Source organism: Athene cunicularia, assembly GCF_003259725.1.
Source record: "Athene cunicularia isolate RWA chromosome 14 unlocalized genomic scaffold, athCun1 chr14_part1, whole genome shotgun sequence".
Lineage (NCBI taxonomy): Eukaryota > Metazoa > Chordata > Aves > Strigiformes > Strigidae > Athene > Athene cunicularia.
Genome location: NW_020799118.1, coordinates 9,388,702 through 9,411,229, shown reverse-complemented (window position 1 = coordinate 9,411,229; position 22,528 = coordinate 9,388,702). Strand labels below are relative to the sequence as shown.

Here is a 22,528-nt window from a genome sequence, read left to right as displayed (position 1 = left end):
CCGCTGCGTTTGAAAGGGAGTCTGCAAGCCTTGGCCTCCATGAGTTGTACTTGGACTTTGCCTTTCACAGGTATAAACTCCAATTTTTGTGGAGAGCTGGGGGTGGAGGTGAAGATTGTGCAAAGTGCAGCAGAAGCCCTGACATCATTTACTCTGGATAAATACAATGCGATAATGCGAGGATTCTAATAAAGGTGTCTCGATCGCTTTCCAGAAAGTCAAGCTCCACCAAAATATGACTGCCTTCATACCGCTCTTCATCTGTGGGGTGTGCACATTGCTTTTATCAGCTGCACTCTATGTTTTAAAAGTTTTTAAGCAATCAGCTTTAAATTTGCCTCCTGGTCCGTTTCCTCTTCCGATCATTGGCAACCTGCATTTGCTGGACATAAGAAGGCAAGACAAGTCACTAATGAAGGTAAGGACAAGTGTCCTTCATTTCTAGGGTGTTGAATGTCAGCATGTTCCTATTTAAAATTCTTCTCTGGTGACAGTTCTGAGATGATTTTTGGTGCCAAATGTGTTTTTAAAAAACTGTGTTGCTTTAAAGGTTTCAGAGAGACCAAGGAAATTGCTAAATTCCAATTCTGCAGAGGGTGCTTACATGAGAACTACTCAGATGTTGAAAACTACGAGCATTTACATCAGATCAGACTGATGGACCTAAATTTTGGCATCTTCCTTGTGTTGTGCAATACTTTAAAATATTTGAGTGTCCACACAGCCAAACTGAAAGATGGATGTTTAATTGTGGTTGCCAAAATAGCTTGTATTTCTTATTTCTGTTGCCAGTTTTTCATAAGAATGGGAATTAATATCGTACAGCCCAAAGAAGAGATGTAGGAGAAATAATTTGAAGCAGTGAATGACTTGGACTTATGCAAGACAGTGTTCTCTGTAGAAGTCATAGTTGCTTCACATCTGTCTTCCAGGAAAAAAAAAGGGAAAATTTCAATGTATTTAGTCTCTCAGAGCCAAAGTGTGGCTCAGCAGGCATTCTCCATGTCAGGACATGGGGTGTGAGTATCCTGCACTTTACACCAAGCCATCAGGTTGCCAGCAGCCCTCTGACCTGCTTAGTACTGTGTAGAAAAGGAGCTGGCTTTCCCTGTCTCATTCCCATCACCGTGCCATGTGAAGGGCCTCCAAGGTGCCTGTGGAGATGCATCTTCATCTTACACCAGCCAGCTCACAGAAGGCTCAACACCCAGAGCACGGGAGGTGGGAAACAGTTTGGACTATGGTTCCTGTTTCTGGCAAGATCAGAAATTCTTCTGCAGAGGAGGGTAATGGAGAAGGGGTTCTGGGGTTGTGCATGGATGTGATGGGAAGAATAAGCAAAGATGAGGCTGGAAAGGAGGTGACCTGAGACCCAAGAGCAAGGTGATAACATCCTAGTGAAGCACAGACTCAAGGGAAAGGTATTGGGCACACTGGCCATGCCGATGCCTTCTTTCTCCTCTTGAAGTACAGCATCAAGAAGTCAACTGGGAAAGGGGTCTGCTGCGGAAACCAGCTGGGAAATGGGGCGGTGGTTGTAGTCCGGAGGCCTCTCTTGCCATCCTTTGCCTTTTGGAGCCAGACTGTGTCTGCTCTGCCCTGACGGCAAAGGGCAGAGGACAGTGAGAGAGTCCTCCAGGCTGCAGCTACAGGTGAGGTGAGATTTTATATTGGGCTTGTGGAACTGCAGTAATGCTCTGAAAGCTGACTTGCCAGAAGACTTTTAAGGTATTAGCAGACAAAGGAGCTGGAGTAGAAAATCATCCCCAAAAGGAGAATCCCTAAAGGATTTCCCCATGAAAGTACAGTAGATGATGCAGCAACTGAAAATTATTTTGAGCAAATTATTGAAATCAGTGTCCTGTGAATATTTTTTTTTTCATAAATAAAACAAGTCTGGCTATATTGCTGAAGCACAGATTAGACTCTGCCTGAGCTACCTGTTTGCTTTGGTCCAGCGGTGGGGGTTGCTAAGCTTTGGAGCCTCCTCTGATGTACATTGCCAGAACTGGTCTCCTTTTATGGGACACAAGGCTTTATCTCACGGTATCTTTATGCAGTTTCAACTCCATTGCTCCTCAGTCAAGTTCTGATTCCATGTAAGGCCTGGCAGGATCACGTTTGTGAGCCTCCAGAGAGCTCCTGCTACCTGGTATCTCAGATCTCACTATAAACTCCCACTGTGCAAGTGGTTTGAAAACAATGGTATAGCAGAAATAAAAAATTGAGTGTGGTACTGTGGTAATTTTGTAAGGCAATTTTGAAATTTTGAAAGAGTCTTCCTGTGTCTGTCCCTGGTGAATCATGTTATATACCTCTTCGCGTTAATTACAACAAATCTTTTAACTTCTAATAACAAATAAGGATGCCTCTGCTCTTCCATCGTCTTTTGGTGGACCGTGGCATTACAGCCTGACCCGTCAGCAGTTGCTCAGTAACTGCCTGGCAGATCTCAGTGATGCTTTTTTGCTGCTGTTGGTATCCAAAGTGTCTCGTTACCTTCTGCCTCTTAATCCACTGGGCCAACCTGTGTCCAACCAGCTCAGAAAAACAGGAGTTTTATGGAAGTTGTTGGGTTAAAAAGACCAGTGTTATTTGCTTTGATTCCTCTTTCATTTCAGTATCTCAGGGCTTTATCTCTGGCATGCCTCCACCCCTTCTGGCCACAGAAGGAGGAGGGAAGACAATTCTTGAGCCACTCCAGCAGGACATACCACTCCCACTGTTGATTTCCATGCTCTGATTTTTCTCTCCTTCTAGATTTCAGAGAAATACGGCCCTGTGTTCACTGTCCATTTGGGCTTTCAGAAGGTGGTGGTGCTCACTGGCTACGAGGCAGTAAAGGATGCCCTTCTGAACACAGCAGATGTGTTTGAGGACAGACCAGCTATACCCATATTTTATCACATTCAACATGGAAATGGTACTGGCAGGTTGAGAAAATAAGGATGCGCTTGCTATGCTGTTTCTCAAATGTGTTGTTTCAATTGCAACAATATTTAAGAGTCTTGAACTGCATCCTTATCGTCAAGGGCTACATTTTGTGGGACTTGGGGGCAGTTGTTTGTTTTCTTAAAAAAATATTTCTGGGGATCTTCCTCTTTGCCTTATCAGTTTTTTGCTTTTACTGGCACTTGGGTCACATTTCAAGGTGGGTTTTTTTGCAGTGCAGAGGGAAGGAAATTATTTTTCACAATGTGAAGGCTGAAGTCCTTATGCAATCTCTTTTCTACAGTTACTGGGAGTTCAGACAAAGCGTGGATCACGCATGACTCATGATAAAGACTTCAAGAACTGGCAAGAGTGCAATAACACGGGCTGTTTGTACCTCAAACAATTACTTCTGTAAACAGATTTTTGGCATGTTTCTGAATCGCATGCTAAAAAGTAATACATTGCCCAAGACTAGACATTGAAAAACAATGAAGGGAATAATCCAGGGCTGAAAGAAAAATATTTGATGACCTAATATGTATATAATGCATACAGCGTGTGGGGTTTTTTTTTTATCTTGTTTTTAAGAGTGAGGCCCAGTGTGAGGAAGGGTACACTGCACTACTTTGCCAGCCACCATATGAAGATGTAGATTATGTTCAGTCCTAGAAGCCCTCCTGGGAAGGGAGGACTTCTGAATTGTATCCAAACACCTCCGGGCCTTCTTGACTGAGCACTTTAGCTGATGGTTTAGCCAGCTGGGGGGTATTCCCCAGCTGTAAGCAAAGGTGCATCCCTGCTACCCCTCCTTGTCCCCCTGCACAGTGAACAGTTCGTCCTTTAAAACGCAAGTTGCTCAGTGAAATTGTTTGTCCTGTTCATGACGGGGATGGAGTGGTGTCATCTGCTCCTAGCCTTGCTCTCTGAAACAGCTGGGTCATTTTTCTAAGGAAAAACAAGTCGGGCTGAGACCAAGACCATGCATAGAGCTTTTTACTGTGTATGGCTGCAAAGAGACAAAGCTATAAACAAGCCAAACTCAGAGCTTTGGTGTGAATAGCACCCAGCTGTTTAAAATATTGCCTCCTGCGCTCCTGAACCTACCTGGGGCAGTGCTTTCCCAAGCCAGCTCCCCAAAGAGCCTCCCAGTCCTCTCCCAAGCAGGCTCCACCAGCTTGCAAAATACTGCACTGCCCAGCTGTGCTTTTGGTGTTTTTGAGAAAATCCTGTTCCACCTTGGCAAACAGGGCATTCAATCCCTCTGTAGGTGTGTTCTTTTCTTCTCAAGAGCTCTGGAAGACGACACGGCGGTTCACCATAGCCACCATGCGGGATCTTGGCATGGGGAAGCACCTTGGAGAAGAAAGGATGCTTGAGGAGCTTCACTTTCTCATTGATTTGATCAGATCCTTCAAAGGTGAGCTGGAGATGGCATTGAGTGTTTCATGCTACTTTATAAATCCACTGTGAAGACCTCTGGGTTGCTCCAGAAATGACAAATACAGTTATGATTTTGTTCATTTCTAGGTGGACCCTTTCAATTACGATTTTTGAATATGGCCCCCACCAACATCACCTTTGCTATTCTCTTTGGAAGAAGGTTTGATTATGAAGACCCAACGTTTCTCACCCTGTTAAGACTCATAGATGACGTTATGCACCTTCTTGGCTCTCCATTCTTGCATGTAAGTTACCCTCTGGGACAAGATGTCCAGTATCTCATTGGAGTTGGTAGGTCAAGCCGACTTACTATTACTGGGTGGTTTTGGAGTATCTTCAGGGTACTGAAATATAAGAATAAAAATGGTTTGGGTTGGAAGGGACCTTTAAAGATCATCTAGTCCAAGGGACAAGATTCTTGTTTGGGGTTTTTCTTCCCTCATGGAATCCTGTTGCAAAGGAGGTCAAACATCACATGGTAGCACTGGGCTGAGATGCGGGTGTGACCTTGCAGCAGTAGGGGTGTTGCTTGATTCTTCTACAGCCAGAAGGGGCAATAACTGAGGCTTCCAGCATGGTGGGACTCGGGGTGAGCAGCGTCCAGGAGCAGCAGTGGAAATCCACAGAAGGGCTATAGACTCTGCCCTTTATGTTATTATTTTTAGTGAGATTATTTTGTCAACTTTACAGTTTACGGTGAACTGTCTCTCATGAGGAAACAGCCCCCAGTGTAGGACTGGGATCTGGGCAGCCTTCTGTCTTTGGTGTTTCACAGTAGCTGCAGGAAAATGTTCCTGAAGTTTGTCTCAGAAATGTTTGTAGCACTTTTGACAGAGAGTTCAGAAGGACTCTGCTTACCTGTTTTTTGATGGTTTTTTGCTTTTTGGTCAGTATTTGTCCAGCAGTACCCAAAATAAAACACAGAATGCCAGCATCTCCTACTACCTAGTATTGTTGGTCCAAAGAAGGTGCATGTGGAAGAGACAGAAGGGAATCAGTTACCTCTTGGAGAGCATGGCCAGAGTTTGTTTCTTTAAAAATACACCGGTGATGAAACTATTGAAATAACGACCATATTTGTGCATGCACAAAGAAAAATAACCCAGGCTCATCCCAGTTATTTTCTGGTGAATGTTTTATGAACATCCTAAAGTAACCTCTTGTCTTAGGGACAACTGCAAGTGTATTTGGGGGTTACTAAGGGGTTTTGCTACAGTTTAAGAAACTAGTGAAGTTACAGAGTAGTAGTAGAAAGTACAGAGCTGCAGACATTATATATGGACCTCTCATACCTTCTGTGGTGGTTTAATCAATACCTGCTCAATGGAGCTGTATAAAAATAGGAGTAATCCAACTAAGAGACTCTCATCTGAGCCTCAAGAGCTCTTGTTAAACTTAATCCTCCATCACAAGGAATAGAGTATTAGTTACTTAAGGTAATATTGAAACAGTCATCTCAAAAGCTGTTAAAAGATGCTGATGAATTTATCACTGGTATGAGAACTATTTGCAATAGTTACCATTTACAACAGTACAACATCCCTTTTCTTTTAATCCCTACATCAGGTTTAGTTTTTGCAGAAAACAGCAAAAATTATAACCAGTTAGCAAGAGATGTGTGAATCTTATTCTGCAGCCAGTTTATTTATAACGTTGAGGAATGGTGTAAGTAACCCCCCTGCACATAAAATGCAACTGTTTATTGTGCTGTGAAATTTAACGATGCTGAGAACTGAGTGTAATTGATTTATAATTCATGTGAAAGTTAAAAATGATGATCTAACAACTTTAAAACATAAGTATTTTGGCTTGCTAAACATTTGGAGTTTTCTTTGTGTAATGTGTAACGCTTTATCTTTTTGCTTTATTACCTCTTTAAAAATGTAATTTCATTGTTTCATGAGTTTACTATCACTTTCCCTTAATTGTATTTTTTTTAATTCGTGTTTATAGGCTCTGTCTAGACAAGTCTGATAGGCTCCATTCATTTCTGTAGAGAATTTTTAGTAAGAGGAGACATTTTTATACGTTAAAATTTTTTAGTTACCAAAAAAGAGACTCCAATCACATGTCATCTGGTTCCTCACATAAATGATTTCTTTATTATGATACTTGAGTCTTACAAGGTAATGGGTGAATTTATTTTTTTTTCTGTGATTTTTTTTCCTTTTTTTTGCTTTAGTTATTTAATTTCTACCCATTCCTTGGATTTCTTCTCAAACCTCACAAGATGATACTGAAAAAAGTAGAAGAGGTGTGTGTGATCTTAAAGGAGCACATCAAGGAAAGCAAAGAAAGTCTTAATGAAAACAACCTGACAAGCTACATTGATGCATTAGTATTCAAACAAGAGGTATTTTAACAATATGACAATTCCTAATGCGGTATCTTATACAGAGATGCCCTGTGTTGCTTCTCTAATGAACATGCTCCACTATGGTCTATTTGAAAATATTTACATTTTGGGTATGTTAAATACTGCATACTGAAGGAAAAGCAAGAAATAATTAAGTAGACAGTATTGCATGAATGTCTAAAACTTGTCCTCAGGTGTCAGCTACAATCCCTTCCTTGCTGGAGAGAGAGAAAGAGGTCATGTCATTTTGTAATGTCATAATGTCAGTTGTCCAGCACACTCCAGGCAGATGCATCCCTCCTATGGGCATGGGAAGAAGCAACAGATTCCCAGTTGCAAAGATGCAGAAGTTCCCACTGCGTTTGTGCAAACACATCACCAGGTCCCACGTAGTAGATTTACCAACAGGAATGATAGTGTGGGAGTATAGCAAGGAAGTATCAGTCTGTGTGTGCCCTTTTTCTCCAAGTGTTTGTACCCACGTACTTGAGACGGGTGGTGGGCAGGACAGGTGTTTGAGCTTGACACCTTGTGTGAGCGCCTCAGCTGTTGCACACAGGAATGGGCAAAGTGTTTCCCATCAGCAGCACTAAGCAGAGACAGCAGACTTGGTGTGCCAGTGGTGTCCTGGGCCTTCATGGCTTTCCTAAGAGGGCCTGGCACACACCTAAACACACCCCAGCTCCCTGATGTGGGAAGGCACGGTCCTGCACCTCTCGATTTTCTACCTTCTCAGGATCCACAAGCAGGGGATAGATGTCCTCAGTCGATCAGATAACCACTGCTCAGAGCAGGTAAATGTCATGTGATGTTGGAAAATCAATGAATTTGTCCATTTAGTTCACTTTTGGGGGTAAAACCTCAAGTGTGAAAATATTTCCTCTGAAAACTGTAACACTTCTGTAATGGTACGTCAGTGCAGTGCATCTTGGCACTTATGAGTCACATGCATCCCACTGTAATGTTTCTGGAGACTAGATCACCTATCTTAGTTCTCTCTTTCCATGCTAACAGCAGTGATTTTTCCTTTTTCTTTCCCTAAAGCAAAATAAAAGCGATATTCTTTTTCATGATGCAAATATATTGGCCTCTGCACTCGACCTGCTCATGGCTGGCACTGAGACAACATCCACGACATTGCAGTGGGCCATCCTTCTGCTGATGAAGTACCCTGAGATTCAAAGTAAGACACCTTTATGGTTTTGCTTTTCTTATGTAGGGTACTGAAGTACTCTGCAGTGACTTCATAAGTGATGCTCACCTGTAAAACCTTCATAGCCTGTCATGCATCCAAAATCTGGAACCCGTCCACTCTGTCCAAACATTATATGCTGCCGTTCAGGACCAAAGCATCTGAGGGGTTGTTCTCTCTCTGCTCCCAGGGTCTGGGCAACCTCTTGCCCTGGGGTAGTGCAACCAACAGTCAGCAAGAGTTGGGATCTGGAGGTGCTTTACCACTGAGGGAAACTCACTTCATGCCTTTCCTCTGCTCTTCCTTCCCTTGCAGAAAAGGTGCATGCAGAGATTGAGCGAGTTCTTGGCCCTGGCTGCTTGCCTACATTTGAGGACCGGAAAAACATGCCATTTACCAACGCAGTGATCCACGAGGTGCAGAGATTTGTCACCCTCCTGCCACATGTTCCACGGTGCACCTCTGTTGACACCCACTTTAAAGGCTACTTCATCCCCAAGGTACTTGTTGCTCTCCAGAGGAAGAGCGGGGTGCAGCACACCAGTGACCCATAGGGCAAAATGTCACAAGGAGTGGGGGAGCTTGAAGAACAGGGCTTTTGGTGGGAAGGAGTCAGTTCCCTAGATCCCCATCTCCTTCATGCCCGGAACGATAGCAGTGTGACTTCAGGGTTATGCACACAGCTTCCTATTTCCCCTAACTCAGTCTTTGTAATCTGGAGTCTATGCCTTATTCTCGTAACTCTCCATTGCCATTCATTCCCTGTAGAGCACTTCTGCCTCTGGAGTACCATGGCATTGTCTTGTTGCCTGCTTGAGCAAGCAGAGAGCAGCTGGGCAGGAAGGAAGCCTGGCCCACACCTTTCTTCTGCTTCATAACTCAGGAACAGCCAACAACTGTTGTTATTTAATCACATATTAGTCAGTAATTCCAATGAACTAGGTATTCACACTAACGGAGGGTCATTTGATCATGTGCAAGCCCAGAAATCAGTTCTTCAGAGATAGAAGTTTGTTTGCAGACACAGCCCGAAGGGAGAAACAATGATGCAGCTGAATGGGCAAAGCCAGAAGTTGACTACATCCACACATGCTAAAGCAGAGCTTGGTTGTGCTGCAGGGAACAACAGTGATTCCTCTGCTCACCTCTGTGCTGCTGGATAAAACACAATGGGAGACGCCAGATGAGTTCAACCCCAACCATTTCCTCGATGTGGATGGGAACTTTGTAAAGAAGAAAGCGTTCCTGCCCTTCTCCACAGGTAACAAATGCATCTGATGCATGGGGCACCGAGTTCCAAGTGCCCCTCAGAAGATATTAGCCAAGTGGCAGGACTGAGCCCCCCTTGGGAACAGCACAGACATCAGCAGTGGGGATGGTTTGGAAATACCCTCTCCGGGTTTTGACTTACAAACAGCCCCTCAGCCCACCTCGGAGGCACACCAGGACCTCGTGTCTAAAGACTGGGTCCTACAGAAGACTCAATGCCTTCAAGCAAAAGTTCAGCCTTCCCTCTGCCTTGGGAAGGCTGGTTTCTAGGGTATCACAGATCAATTCCTTGCAGGCTCAGAGTGAAAAAGCCCTGTTCAAATGCCTATAGAAGACTGGCAGTGATGGCTGCTGAATAACACACCATGCTATTTTGCATTTCCGAGGCCTATACTGTCCCTCACATTACTGCTACCAAGGAATAGGGAAAAAGTGTCAGGGCGAGCAACCACTTACCCAGTCACTGCACTGACAGCCATGCTTTTGGCATTGCAGGGCGGAGAAACTGCATTGGAGAAAGTCTTGCCACGATGGAGCTCTTCATCTTCTTCACAGGCTTGCTCCAGAAATTTACTTTTAAACCTCCACCTGAGGTTAAAGAATCTGAGCTGGACACGACTGCAGAGGCTGGATTCACCATGAGACCCCATCCACAGTGTGCCTGCGCTGTGCTACGCCAATAAGCCCAAGGCTCTGAAATGAGAAAAATCCACATAATTATTTTGTGCAGAGCCTGGCAGATGCACAAAGGAGAAACCAGATCCCTGTGCAGTAGATACAAATAGCGTCTTAAAGCCTTGCAAATACTGGCTATATGCTTAAAATATCTCTTGAACAAATATTTTTCTAAGAAGCAGAAGGCGGCTGGTGTGTAAGGTTACCTGGAAAATTCCAGCCAGATACATGACTGGAAATAACAGGACAGCCACTACTTTACACATCAAATACACAACATAAAAAGTTATTTTAGTTCTGAGCTTCAGGGAGAGGTTGCTTCTCAAGAGCGGATCATTTCTTCCCTTGGAGAGTAATATTAGATACAAATCGTCTAATCCCTGCTCTTTTCCCATTCTCTACTGCACATGGGATAAATTATTCCCAAATAACTGCACTTTCTGTGTCTGATGGATGCTCTTACAACACTTTCCAGACTTCTGATTTTGAATCACAGATATCTCCCAAACCCTGGACATTTTAGGTGGTATTTGACCGCTTCTGGGTACAGGCTCTGCTCTGCCTGCACAGATGTGGGGCTTAACAGCTCTCCAGACAAGTGAAGACCCTCCCAACATTTTTACACAGGTAGCTCAGATAGATAAGCAGAACTTCCCGAGCACCATGTGTGAACAGCAAGCATGCAAACATTGCAAAAATGCTTCTAAAATGCTTTTTCCTTGAAGCAGCAGAGAAGCTGGGCAGATCTGGGCAAAGCGACATCTCCCCTTTCCTTACTTCTCCCAGCTTTCAGTAGGATTTGTTAGGACCTTCCCTTTTCCTGACATTCCTGTTTCTCCTCCTCCTCTGAAATGACTAGAGACGGAGCCTCATCATGTCCCCTCATCAGGGAGGGCAGGAGGACTCTCTTGCAGCAGCTGGCTTCTTCCTTGGTCTGAAATGCTGAGTGGAGGCCAAAAGGGTCTGAGAGGACTGCAGTGGGGGGTGGGTTGAGCCACTGTCCCACAAAATGTTTGAGCTGGTTAATCCCTGGGCGGGATCCTTGTCTGCTGTAGGATGGGGAGGAGAAAATTTTTCCTGTTCCCTGCATACCACTTGATTCTTCCAGGTTAATGGTAAATACAGGTCGTTGCTCCCAGCCTTGCTCGCAGGTGAATGCAGCTGGACTGGGGGTGCATAAAGCCTCAAGGTTTAGCTCTGCCCTGCTTATACAGCTCGAATTTGTGGCTGTCAGGGCGTTTTACCCCAGTAAGAACTGCGGGCTGGGCTGTCTCTGACTCAGAGGGATCTTGGTGCCATCTCGTGGCAAAAAGAAAATAGAAATCATATTCTGCACGATGCTTATTGCTCTGGCCAGCGCGCAGGAGGCCTGCAGACACAAGGCAGCCCTCGTTTTACAGATCTATACAGTTGCTGCAATCCTTGCACCTGATCATTGCCCCTCTGAGAGCAGGACCCCCTGGTGCCAGCATCATGCCGTGCTAGGGATGGCAGGCTGGGCTGTGGGACATGCTGCCCGGCCGGCTGCACGTGGCATGAGCCACAGACAGTGTGAGTTGGATTTGTTCAGATCTTACTTTAAAAATCAAGCCACCTGTCATGCCCCAAGTTATTTGCCTTCAATTCAGGTCAGTGTGTTGCAAGGCACAAACATGTTTTGCAGCTGGAGGGAAGACCCGGAGGGCCGCTGAGGAATGTAGAAATGGTATTTCCACCTGTGAGAGCCAGTGTTTTCTGCTGGATAACTATGTAGCTGAAACATAATCAATGTTCTGCCATCGTTTGGCTTAGCAAATTAATGAGAGGCAGGCACTTTCTTTTGCAGAGCTGACTAATTCATATCACTTCCATCCATCTGCTAACGCAGGCACAAGTAGGATGCACTTTTCAAAGGAATCAGATAAATCTGTTTTCCTTGGATGTTTGCACCTGGTAACTCATGGCTCTTGTTGAGGCACAGGTATTGCTCAGTTTGCTGAACCTCTGTACACAGCCAGCACTGCTGCAGGCGCTGCTCTGCCTGCCAGGGAGTGCCAGTGGAGAAGGTGGTGTCCAAAAGGGGCAGAGCCTGAAGGCTGCTATGGGTGTAGGAAGGGATCCATCTCTCTCCTCCAAAGGCAAGAACCTGAGAGCCCATAGCAAGGGGTCATGGCTGAGGTTCCACCAGTGAATGTGTGCAGATTTGAACCCAGCCCTGTTTTGTCCCCTGGAGCACTAGATTGTTGCCATATCTGTCTTCTGAGTTCATATTACCTTTGAAGGGGGCTAGAGCAGGAACAGTCCTGGCCTCTCTGAAGCCAAAGGCAAAAGTCTTTTTTTTTAATTTCAGTAAGGCCAAGACTTCCTTCCTTCAGTTGATATGTGGCTTGCTCCTCAATTGCTTTACCTGTCTCTCCCTGTCCTCCCTGAAGAAGACCCCATCCTGCTGCCCACCACTCCTCAAGAGTGACATTGCCAGCAGCTGATGCTTTGGGAGGGCAGGAGGTAAGAGCTCAGGGTCCAAGGCACTAAACAGAGGGATAGCACCAGCATTGTGAAGCTATGATGGCAACCTTTCATTCAGCCTCTGCAAGCAAGCGTTAAAGACATAAAAGTGAAAAAACAAGGCTATCCCCAGGGCTGACTAGTAGCCCATAGCTGAGCACAAAGGGAAAGTACTTTGCCCTGGAGAAACCACTCTGCAGATACAGAGGGTCTCCTGTTGAGCTGGTTTTCACTAGGATGAGGGTGTGGAGAACCTCTCACCTGTGAGCTACAAGTAAAACGATAGTGTTTGTTGTCACTCTGGGCTCAGGATCAATCTTTCATGATATTTGCATTTCTGTGTAATGCAAAGATGGGTGGCAGGCATATGAAATATAATGAAAACATGGGATTAAAACTTTATTTGGTTCCCATGAAGGGGGAAACAAACAATATGATAAAGCACATGATAAGAAAATGCATATGGAGAAGTGGCAATTCACAGGCAGATAAATGGATGAAAAATTGCCTGAGCTATACATCAACTGGAATAAGACTGTGGAATACGATGGCAGATAAGAGTGCTACAGAAGGGGATAACTGCCAGACAAAAGGAAAAAAAAAAAAACAAACAACCCAAACCAGGTCTTGTCTAATCCCTGATCCCAATTCTCCTTACGTGTGTTTGTGTGCAACACAAGCGCTGTGAAATTAAACACCATTTGCAAGGAAATTGCATGGCTGGTTCCAATGGCCAGACCATCCCAAACACCAGACTGACTGCTGATGTCATCTCTTAGCGTTACCCAGGAGGTACGAACAGAGGAACAGTGTTTGCTCCTATTTAACAAAGTCAGGAAAGGCAGAGATCCATAAAACTAGAAGTGGCTCTGTACCATTAGCCTTTTATGATCAGTTGCTGGTTCAAATCTCACATGGCCTTATGATTTACACTGCAAACTTAGAAATGTAGATCTTCTCTCATTCAGACTGTGAAGCAGTGTTGAACTTGGTAGTAACCGCACTTGCTTATCTAAATGGGTTTGCAGACGCTGGGGCACCTTTCAGGACACTGTTCCAAGGTAGAAATGACTTTGTTGTCCCATCCCATGAATTGATCTGGTTTTTCACTCCCGGTGTTTGACTTGTCTGCCTAGCCTGGTAGGATATTTCTAGAAACTATGCATAATTAGGAAGCTTGGAAAAGTTCAGGAGGTACCTAGAGATGATTCAAGTGTGTGATCCACAGTGTATTTCTGTGGCTTTTAGCAAATGTTGGTGCATCTTTTCTCAGGATTTCAGGCAGATTTCTGCAACGTTATGAACGTCACTGCTTTGCCATGGGAGCCTGGGTGTCCCACCTACTACTTGTGGGCTGCATCCCCTTCACCAGACCACCTCCTTGGTCCCTCCATTGGCTCCATGCACAGTCTGTCTTGAGCAGAAGTGTGTGTTTGTCAACCATGATCATGGTTTCTAACTGATCGTACGCACCCCTCGCAGCACAGGAGCAAAGAGGGGGTCAGCAACCTATGGAGCAGATGTAGTGTTGGAGAGCAATGGAGATGGAGACAGTGGGAAGGGGATGTGAAAGAGGGTGATGTGGCAGGATGGGGGGTGGTGAGTCCTAGCATAGCTAAGCTGGGTCTAAGCAGCTTCCCACTCGTTGGGCTGCTCTTCAGCAAGGCTGTGGTTATTCACGCAGGACAGCACAGGTTGCCTGAGGCTGAGGCCTTAATGTGAAAGTAGTTTGGGGAACAGTAAGGTCCAAGTCAGACTCTGAGACTCCAGGCTGGGGTTGAAAAGTAAATGTCTGCAGCAACCCTACGAAGAAGACAAACAGCTCCATCTTGGCAAGACTTTCTCCAATGCAGTTCCTTCGCCCTGTAGATGAAAGCAGTGTGTTTACTTGATGGAAAGATCGAATTAGAATATTTGCCACAAACACGTTAGCATCTGAGATGTTGCAGTGGAAGCAGGAGTGGAACCTTGAAACACACCAGAGCATTTTGGAGCAGAGGAGCCTGTGCTGCTAAAGGTAGCTGTCCCAGCCACACTAGTACAGTGTGCCTGCCTGGTCTCTTTTATCCCACAGCTACCTGCAGCAGCAAGTCACAGCCATGTTACAGGTTATTATGCATTTATGTTGTACCCTATCCTTAGCTCTTCCAACCTTCTCAGCATCTTTAGGCCTTTCTCTTTGAAAAGCAGCATGAGAGAAAAATGCTACCTCCTCCCGAAGTGGGATGGTTGGAAACTCACTTTTCCTGTTTATCCTAACATCCCACTATTTGAAAAGACCGTTTCTTCTTTCCTACTCCCTCTTTGTGCTAGATTCTCAGGCCTTGCATGATGGTCCCTGTATGGGTGAAGCACTTGGTGGGCAGCGAGTACTGGCTTCCTAACATCAGGAGGCACTACTGAAGGTTTGTGGTTGGAGCACGTTCTGGAATTCCTTCAAGCAGTCCTTTCAGAGAAACAGCTGGGAAGTGTAGAATTACTTGGGAGGACTTGTAGAATTCTGTAGAAAATCTCCCTTTATAGTATTTATGGGCTTCTGCAGTGTTGGGATTTGTTAAACTCCATCCAGCTGTGCCCTCTCCTGATGCAGCCATGGAGGGCATGGGCTGGGCAGCAGCCTTTCTGGAAATCAACAGCCTTTGGAAGCTGTTAGGAAGGCACTGTGGAAGTGATATTTCTTCTTTTAGGATGGCTTAGGGGACAGTTTCTGATATCTAACAACTATTCCTACCATTAGCTCAGTTTAAGTCCCAGGGGTCTTGACTTTATGACCCTCCAGGGAATGAATGTTAATAATATTTTGTAGGTGAATTTGAGATTAAAAAAAAAGAAAATAAAAAGGTTGTGAGTTGACGAAAATGACAGCTGGAGGTAGTATCAGGATGACAAGTGCTCTGTCATCTCCCCTAACCATGGGGCTGTCCTTCCTCTAAAAGAACAGGTCTTGTTGGGAATCCTTGGCAGCTCTCAAAACTGCCACTGGGAGAATTGCCATCCGGGATGATTTGTGGGAACAGTCCAGGGCCTTGGTTTTAAGATTTCACAGTAAGAGTAATACGGTTTGATGTACTCTGTCCCATATGGGTCTTTGCTGGCTGTAATACCCAGACAAGGTGCAAGCCTTATTGGGACCCTCCTCGTTGGCTCTGGTGGGCAATGGATGAGGCCTTGTCCATCAGACCCACTCATACATGAGACTTTCCTCAAGACAGGACTTGAGGGTCCCTGGATTGTATCCTCACTTGCAGGAGAGCTCATGAAACTCTGTACAAAAATATGCTGGCAGCCCCACCAGTCCTGTCTTATTGTCCACCTACTCCTGACAGCTTTAAGGCATTTTTCCATCTTCTTTTGGATGCCTTATATTGCTTCTCTCCTGTTGAACCTCTGGGGACTAACCCCTTCAGTGGTGTTCTCTGAGAGCAGCCTTTTGCCTGGATGCAGAATAACTGACTCTGTTCAGCTGCCTGGTTGCTTATTGACCAAGTTAAAGGCATTACAGCCATGAAGACCATGTTAGTGTATATTGTAATAAAATACTCCTGCCATAGCCCTTTAGTTACCTGTGGAGAAGGGCAGGAAAGCCTCTCTCTTTACAAAATTCCCTTCAGCATCAAGGAAGTGGTTGGGGTTGAACTGATGTGGTGTCTCCCATTGCGTCTTATCCAGCAGCACTGAGGTGAGCGATGGGATTACAATTATACCCTGGAAGAAAAGGACATGCAGGCACAAAATATAGCAGAAGTGCTCCATTTCGGTTCAATTTGTGACACAGTCTTTGGTGTCCCAGGAGATTTGCTCCACCTGAATTAGGTGAAGACTCTGAGGGTTTTATCCCATCAGCCTGTAGAGAGAGAAGTCAGTGAGATTTTTCCCAGCAGTGCGAAGGATTGAAGCCAAACCCTGGGAGGTGCTGTGAAAACCTCAAGCAGAGGGTCACATCCTATAAATTCCCTGGCAAACACTTCACTGTGCAGATGGCACCAAGGAGGTAAATCGAGGTCACTTGTGGAGTGAGGAAGCCCTGAGGATAAGAGGGACTGAACTGAGTTCTACAATACCAATATCTCTGCACTCAACATAGTCACTGGAGGGGAAGAAACTCTTCTGGGGGTGATTTTGGATGCTTACTTTGGGCTTCAGTCCTATAATTCCCTCTAAAGACACTAGTCTTTAATGGCACTAGCAAAAATGAGGGGGTGGGGTGGGGGGTGTTCCTGGGATGGAACAGTTTCCTACCTTGGGAAGGAAGTAGCCCCTGAAGTGGGTGTCAACAGCAGTGCAGCGGGGAACGTGGGGCAGGAGGGTGATAAATCTCTGCACTTCGTGTAGCACAGCATTTGTAAATGGCATGTTCTTCCGATCCTCGTATGTGGCCCAGCTTCCAGATTTGACCGTTCTCCCAATCTCTTCCTGCACCTTTTCTGGAAGGAACATACAGAGGGGATGTGCCCAGCAAGGAAGCCCATTCCCTACTTGGATTCAGGTTTGGGAAAAACATATTTTTTCCAGGGTTTGACAGAAAGGATTCTTAAAACACAAGCCTGGGTTTCCCTGCTCTATTTCTAGTTCAGACACGTGGATGGGTTGTTTCCCCAGCATCACAGATGTCCACTTCATCCTTTCTCCTAGCAAGGCAAAGGGACTTCTGCTGTGAATTTGATCAGCATCTCATTACATCAGGAGTGCATAACAATAAAGAGATGGGATTCAGCTTTTAAGGAAAAAGAGCCAGGCCTCTCCCCTCCCCACATCAGCCATGCCATGGATGGAATAAAAGTAGCTCACTTTGAATCTCTGGGTATTTCATCATCAGCAGAATGGCCCACTGGAGCGTTGTGGCTATGGTCTCTGTTCCCGCCATGACCAGGTCCAGTATGGATGCTATCAAGTTGTCATCATGGAAGAGGCTGTCTTTCTTGTTTTTCTCCTTGAAAAACACGAGTGGTAGGAAAGGTCTTAAAACCACCAGTCTTAGTATTCAGCAAGCCTGGGAAATACTGCATAGCCTATGACACTGTTGACTATGATCTTGTGTTTGTGAACTGGGTGATAAAATAGACCTGATCTTGAATGCACAGCATTCACCAAAGATGGGAGCACCAAAGATGAAAGGTTTGGAGTGGAGTTTTGGTTGCGCATCCATCTCCACCTAGAAGCAGGCTGAAGCCCAGGGCCAGAAACTGTTCACAGACTCAGCCTCACAATTTTGGAAGGAGCCCAGCCTCTCCCCTGTACAGGAGTTTCAGCTAATCCTACCTCTGAGGGACGGTGCCTGTCCAAGGGCAGGTTTGAATCCCCAACAATGTTAAAAATGACTCTTCAGGCCATTTCTGCTGGGCTTTAGGACTATACTGACCCTTCCTCCACATAGGAGGGTAGAATACTTAGTACCTAAGTTTGGCCCAGATCCAGCTAGAAAGAAGAAAAAACTCAGAGCCCAAATATTTTGTATCGGATAAGATGCAGGGCAGGGCTAGGACTTGTACGGATGAATTATCATTCAAGTACTTAAGTGTACCATTCATCTTGGAGCAACAGTATTGATGTTTAATTGATTTGTTGTAAAGAGAAAGGCAGAGTCAGTTTTCATGTGAATTCATGTATTTTCTACTAGGAACAAGCTGCTGACCTCACATTATTAGTGGTGCTATTTCAGGAGTGGACTGAAACAGTGTCTTTCATATCTTAATTTTGATAGAAAAATCCCTGCAGTAAATTGCACCAACTGTAAGATACGGGTGTCTGATTTCAATACCACTAGACTAGAATAACAGCATGGATTTCAGTAGGTTTACATGACATGACTGAAATCAAGACTTAGCAACTGTTTTAGCTGGAAAATTGGAAGGAGAAACTGCAGTCAACAAAGCTAAGCAGTCAAATACCTCTTGTTGCTTGAATATCAGTGCATCAATGTAGCTCCTCACGCTGTTCTCATTGATATCCTCCCTGCTTGCCTTCATGTATTGCCTTAAAATGGTGCGCACATCTTCTATTTTCCCAAGCATAATCTTGTGGGTTTTGAAAAGAAATCCAAGGAACGGGTAGAAATTGAAATACTAATGAGGAATTAAAAAAGAGAAGCATTAAATCGGCAGAAATATCATCATGCTGAAACAGCTTTGTCCTGAGGCATGACATATCATTGAGTTTTGTCCTGTAGCAGCAGTATCTTAGTATCCTAGGGACCTCCTGGTCAGATTTTCCTAAGAGAGGGCTTTGCAACCTTTGAGCCTTTCTTTAGTACTACCTAATTTTAAGCATTTATGCTGTTCTGTGGGAACAGATCCTCCACCAGTAACAGCCTAGTCATCCTCTCAACAGAGTTGGGGCTCCACTGTGCCAGGCCACCAGCCACTTTAGATCAGTATGAAACTAGTTAGTTTTTACCAGCATCGTTTATGAAGGACTGGGTATGATAGTTTGAAAATAAGTGAAGTTTTCCTGGCACTTTCCAAGGAAGTGTTTTTAATGCAGTCTGTGAAATCTCACTCACCTAGACATCAACACTGAATGTGTCTTTTTAGAAAATGCAGCAAGGGCAAAGAAAGCCTAGATGGTGCATTATGCTGAAAAAGAATAAAAAAACAAAAACCCAAAACATCTGTGGAACTAAAATCACCATAGTTCTGTTCTCAAATTAATGCCACACAGATGTGCAGGGTGGTTCAAAACGAGAATAGCAAAGGGGAATCTGGCAGCACATTTGTGTTGACCGAGCTGGTATGTGGAGAACTGTCACAGTTTAGGTGTAATGGCTGGTTCTGAACATTTGAAAACTGCTGAACTAAATCCTATGGTTTGTGTGGCTCACCAATGTAATGTGCCAGTGTAAAAACACGTTAATCTGTGGGACGGGTTACTTACATTCAAATATGGAGATCCCAGAAGAATCATAACTTCATCTATGAGTCTTAAGAGAGTGAGAAATGTTGGATCCTTATAGTCAAATCTGTCCCCAAACAGCATGATGAAGGTGATGTTGATTGGAGCACAGTTGAAGGACGTCAGGCTAAAAGGTTCCCCTGCAATGGGAGGAGGATGGAAATGTTAGTGACATGTTGCAGCAGCAGTGACACATATGAGGCTGTATAGCACTGTGATGGTCTCCAGCTCACCTTTGAAGGATTTGATCATCTCGATAAGGAAGTGAAGCTCCTCAAAAATTCTCCCTTCTATCATTTTTTTCCCCATGCCGAGGTTGCGCATGCTGGATACAGTGAATCTCCGCGTTGTTCTCCACAGCTCCCCAATAGAGAAGAACAAACCTGGGGAGGCCGTGAGACATCGCCGCTGGGCTCATGGATGGAGGAGCCCCACCACACGAAACAAAATAGGGGACTGGATGAGGAGGGATCTCCACAGGTGTTTCTGCTGCCCAGTTTCCCATGGATTTAGGGACTAAGGGTCTCCCATTTCTGTGTGCCCTATCCCTTATACCCTCTCAGCTCCTTTCTCCCAGTCTCACGGAGCCTGTAGTTCGGGAAAAACAAGCTCCCACCCAACCCAGTTTGCCCGAGCCCTCTCCTGAGTGCAAGATAAGCAGGTATGACTTTCAGACCAGTACAGGTTGGCTGTAGAGCTGGGGAGAGATGTTGGTGTCACTCATGCAACCTTTCTGACCCTGTTTGGTTGCAAGTCTAAGGCCTCAAGCAAGGTTGCTTGTATCTTTGAAGCTTCTCCATTCATCCTATTCCAGTCATAAAGGTACTTTTTCTGTGTGGGATGGGAAAATTCAGTCTCCTCAACCCTGGTCAGTGCTTAACTGTTCTATTGGGATTCACAGCAACCCTGTATATCAGCAGTGGCAAAAATACTGCAATTTTGTGTAGGTTTCTGAGCTCATGCCTTAATAATCACTAACACCACCAAGCAGGGATGGGTGTTTCATCCCATCAGAGAGCTGGAAATAGTGAAAGAAAAAATTGTGTCAGTAATCCAAAGACCATCTCAGATTGTGTCAGTTGAAAAGCTGTATTCCAGCACTTTGCATCTTCATCTTGGTTGAAACATTTTTAAATGTGTTTGTTCTAGAATAAGCATTCTTTTAATGCAGTGTAGTTTTAGTTTGAAAAGCAAAAATTCTTGCTCTAAAAATGTTAAAGCAAATTTCTAAACTTAATTTTAAAATTTTCTTTAATCCATGCAAATTCATCTGGATCATTCTATATCTACAAACAGCTTCAGAGTCAAGAAATTGGAATTTTCTGAAGAAAAAATGTTTCATGGGAAAATTGGTGACCATTGTTACTTAACAGCTCTTGTAAATTTACAGCTTTGGGTCACCTCTACGTGGCTCAGACTTGGGCTGAGAAGGTAAGCATGAAAGGACTTATAGTGCAATACTGACAGTCTCCCACAGGGATATTTTACATGTAAATTAGCTCTGAAAAATGCTTTTCTCCCCATCGATTCCTTTTCCTTATGTAGCGATAAATTCATCTATTGATATTATGTCTGGGTAATTTAATTTCTAATTGTAATCCCAACTTCAGCCTGTGACCAGCATATAAAGCTGCCTTTTGGATGCTGAAAGCTAAAGCCTCAGCTGAAGCAGAGGATGGCAAAACAAGACAAAAGGTCCTCTGAAATACCGAGGGATGGAGAATTGCCTTGGAAAAACTATGGGGTTGTTTGTGGGGATGCATTCCCAGCCTCAGCCTATTGTTTCTGCCTGAACCTGTTTCATGTTGGTCCACCCAAGATGCCAAGAGTGGGGAGGCAAGGCACGAGGGACTGATGGTGTCCAAAATTGTGGCACCTGCCAGTGGGAGGAAGGGAAAAGCCCTACAGCTCCAAACAGCCAAACCAGTTGGTCCAAAGTCCCCTGAAACTGTGGGGAGGGTTTGTAAATGCAGTGGCGAGCCGCTCTCATTGACATCTTATGGAAATTAACCTCAGAATTACCACAGTGCCTTTAAAAATCCCACTCCTCACCCTTGAATGTTTGGGATATTGGTCAGCCACAAGTGCATTAGCAAAAATTATGAAAAGCCAGGAGGCATTGTGTGCAAACGACGAAAGCCAAATGTTTTCTTGTTGGCTTGGCTTCAGAAGGGTCCAAGGGGGATGTTTAAAAGCCGGGCTCCGGGGATGCACAGTTAGGCTGGCACTAAGCGATGGCGTCGTCCCTCCCGCCCACAAATTAATGCAGGATCAGAGATAAATGAAATTAAAAAAGACATTTTTTTTAGTAATAATTTGGTTTTTGGGGCTTAGAAGCAATAAAAATGCAGTGGCACTGTTCAGTTTCTGCCAGCTGGCTTTCTGTTTGCTCTCTGCGATTGCTACAAGCACTCGATTCTTATTAAGGTTTGTAGAGTACCTAAATAAATACTGCATACTCCACCCTCTTTAAACACCTCAGAGAATGTGGTCTAAGCAGTTTGCAAAGCCTGTCCAGAAGTAAAGAGAGTTTCAAATTACAAACCCATGCATGTGTGTGCAAGAACATATACATGGGAAAAGGCATTCCTCTATAACCTCCTCCTCCCCCTGAGACCTCAAGGTCCTTTATTAGCAGTACTATGACCCTCCAAACACTCCACTGACATGGGGAAATGAAAAGGTTTCTTTGAATCCTGTTAGAAACCTGCAGATTCAGATTTCGGTAGAGTCTGAGATCTCAGTGTTACAGGAGAGAGAAATAGTATTGTTACGGGAGACTTTAGCTTTCTTGATGTCAAGTGGAGATCAAAGGTTGTTAATAATGGTAAAGCCCATGTATCCCTGGGGGTTGTAGCCCATAAACTTCTTCATAAAGTCGGCTCTGAACTGCCCAGAAGGGATGTGATTTCAGACTTTGTGTCTGAAGTAGAGGACATGTAATAGCTAGCCATGGAAAATTAGCTTGGATCAAGTGATCATGAGTGGATTCATGAGTGGAATGGAAGACAAAATTAGATTTGAAACTTCTGGGAGGATTCTTCATTTTGCAAGAGCAGCTTCTAAGAGATAGAGGGAAGAAATTAATGAAGCCAGATGACCTGGCAGGCTTCAGAAGGGGAACAAGACAGGAGAATGGAATTGTTTTAAGTCAAAGGTGCTGAACACCTGGAGCTTGTATCCCTCATAAAGGTTTAAATCTTGTACAGGAAGAATTGAGATCTACCTGGCTGAATAGTGGTTTTCAGGAGGATATTGGGAATAAACAGCCAATGGAATAAGACTGTTTA

The 22,528-nt window shown here is 44.6% G+C and overlaps 2 protein-coding genes across 2 annotated transcripts in view; one reads left to right on the top strand and one right to left on the bottom strand.

Moving 5' to 3' along the window:
- The first annotated feature begins 155 nt into the window (after window positions 1-155).
- Window positions 156-10,540, top strand: LOC113485583 (cytochrome P450 2W1-like). Its single transcript, XM_026858828.1, has 9 exons — window positions 156-418; window positions 2,761-2,923; window positions 4,202-4,351; window positions 4,462-4,619; window positions 6,557-6,727; window positions 7,775-7,913; window positions 8,238-8,422; window positions 9,042-9,183; window positions 9,687-10,540. Exons 1-9 carry the CDS (start codon window positions 236-238, stop codon window positions 9,872-9,874), a joined length of 1,479 nt encoding a protein of 492 aa, XP_026714629.1. The 5' UTR covers window positions 156-235; the 3' UTR covers window positions 9,875-10,540.
- Window positions 10,541-12,758: 2,218 nt separating this feature from the next.
- LOC113485584 (cytochrome P450 2W1-like) overlaps window positions 12,759-22,528 on the bottom strand; it is a 12,712-nt gene continuing 2,942 nt past the window's right edge. The window contains exons 3-9 of the mRNA XM_026858829.1: window positions 19,472-19,621; window positions 19,221-19,378; window positions 18,239-18,412; window positions 17,139-17,280; window positions 16,590-16,774; window positions 15,914-16,055; window positions 12,759-14,213 (exon numbers count right to left, since the gene is read on the bottom strand). Of these exons, the coding sequence (XP_026714630.1) occupies window positions 14,023-14,213; window positions 15,914-16,055; window positions 16,590-16,774; window positions 17,139-17,280; window positions 18,239-18,412; window positions 19,221-19,378; window positions 19,472-19,621 (1,142 nt within the window). The 3' untranslated portion in view covers window positions 12,759-14,022. The remainder of the gene's footprint in view (window positions 14,214-15,913; window positions 16,056-16,589; window positions 16,775-17,138; window positions 17,281-18,238; window positions 18,413-19,220; window positions 19,379-19,471; window positions 19,622-22,528) is intronic.

What these genes read in the sequence shown, in the direction of transcription:
- LOC113485583 (XM_026858828.1), top strand. Translation starts at nt 236, where the DNA reads ATGACTGCCTTCATACCGCTCTTCATCTGTGGGGTGTGCACATTGCTT. An exon ending in CATTAGTATTCAAACAAGAG is followed by an intron (nt 6,728 to 7,774) that starts GTATTTTAACAA and finishes CTTTCCCTAAAG; the next exon opens with CAAAATAAAAGCGATATTCT. An exon ending in GAAGTACCCTGAGATTCAAA is followed by an intron (nt 7,914 to 8,237) that starts GTAAGACACCTT and finishes CTTCCCTTGCAG; the next exon opens with AAAAGGTGCATGCAGAGATT.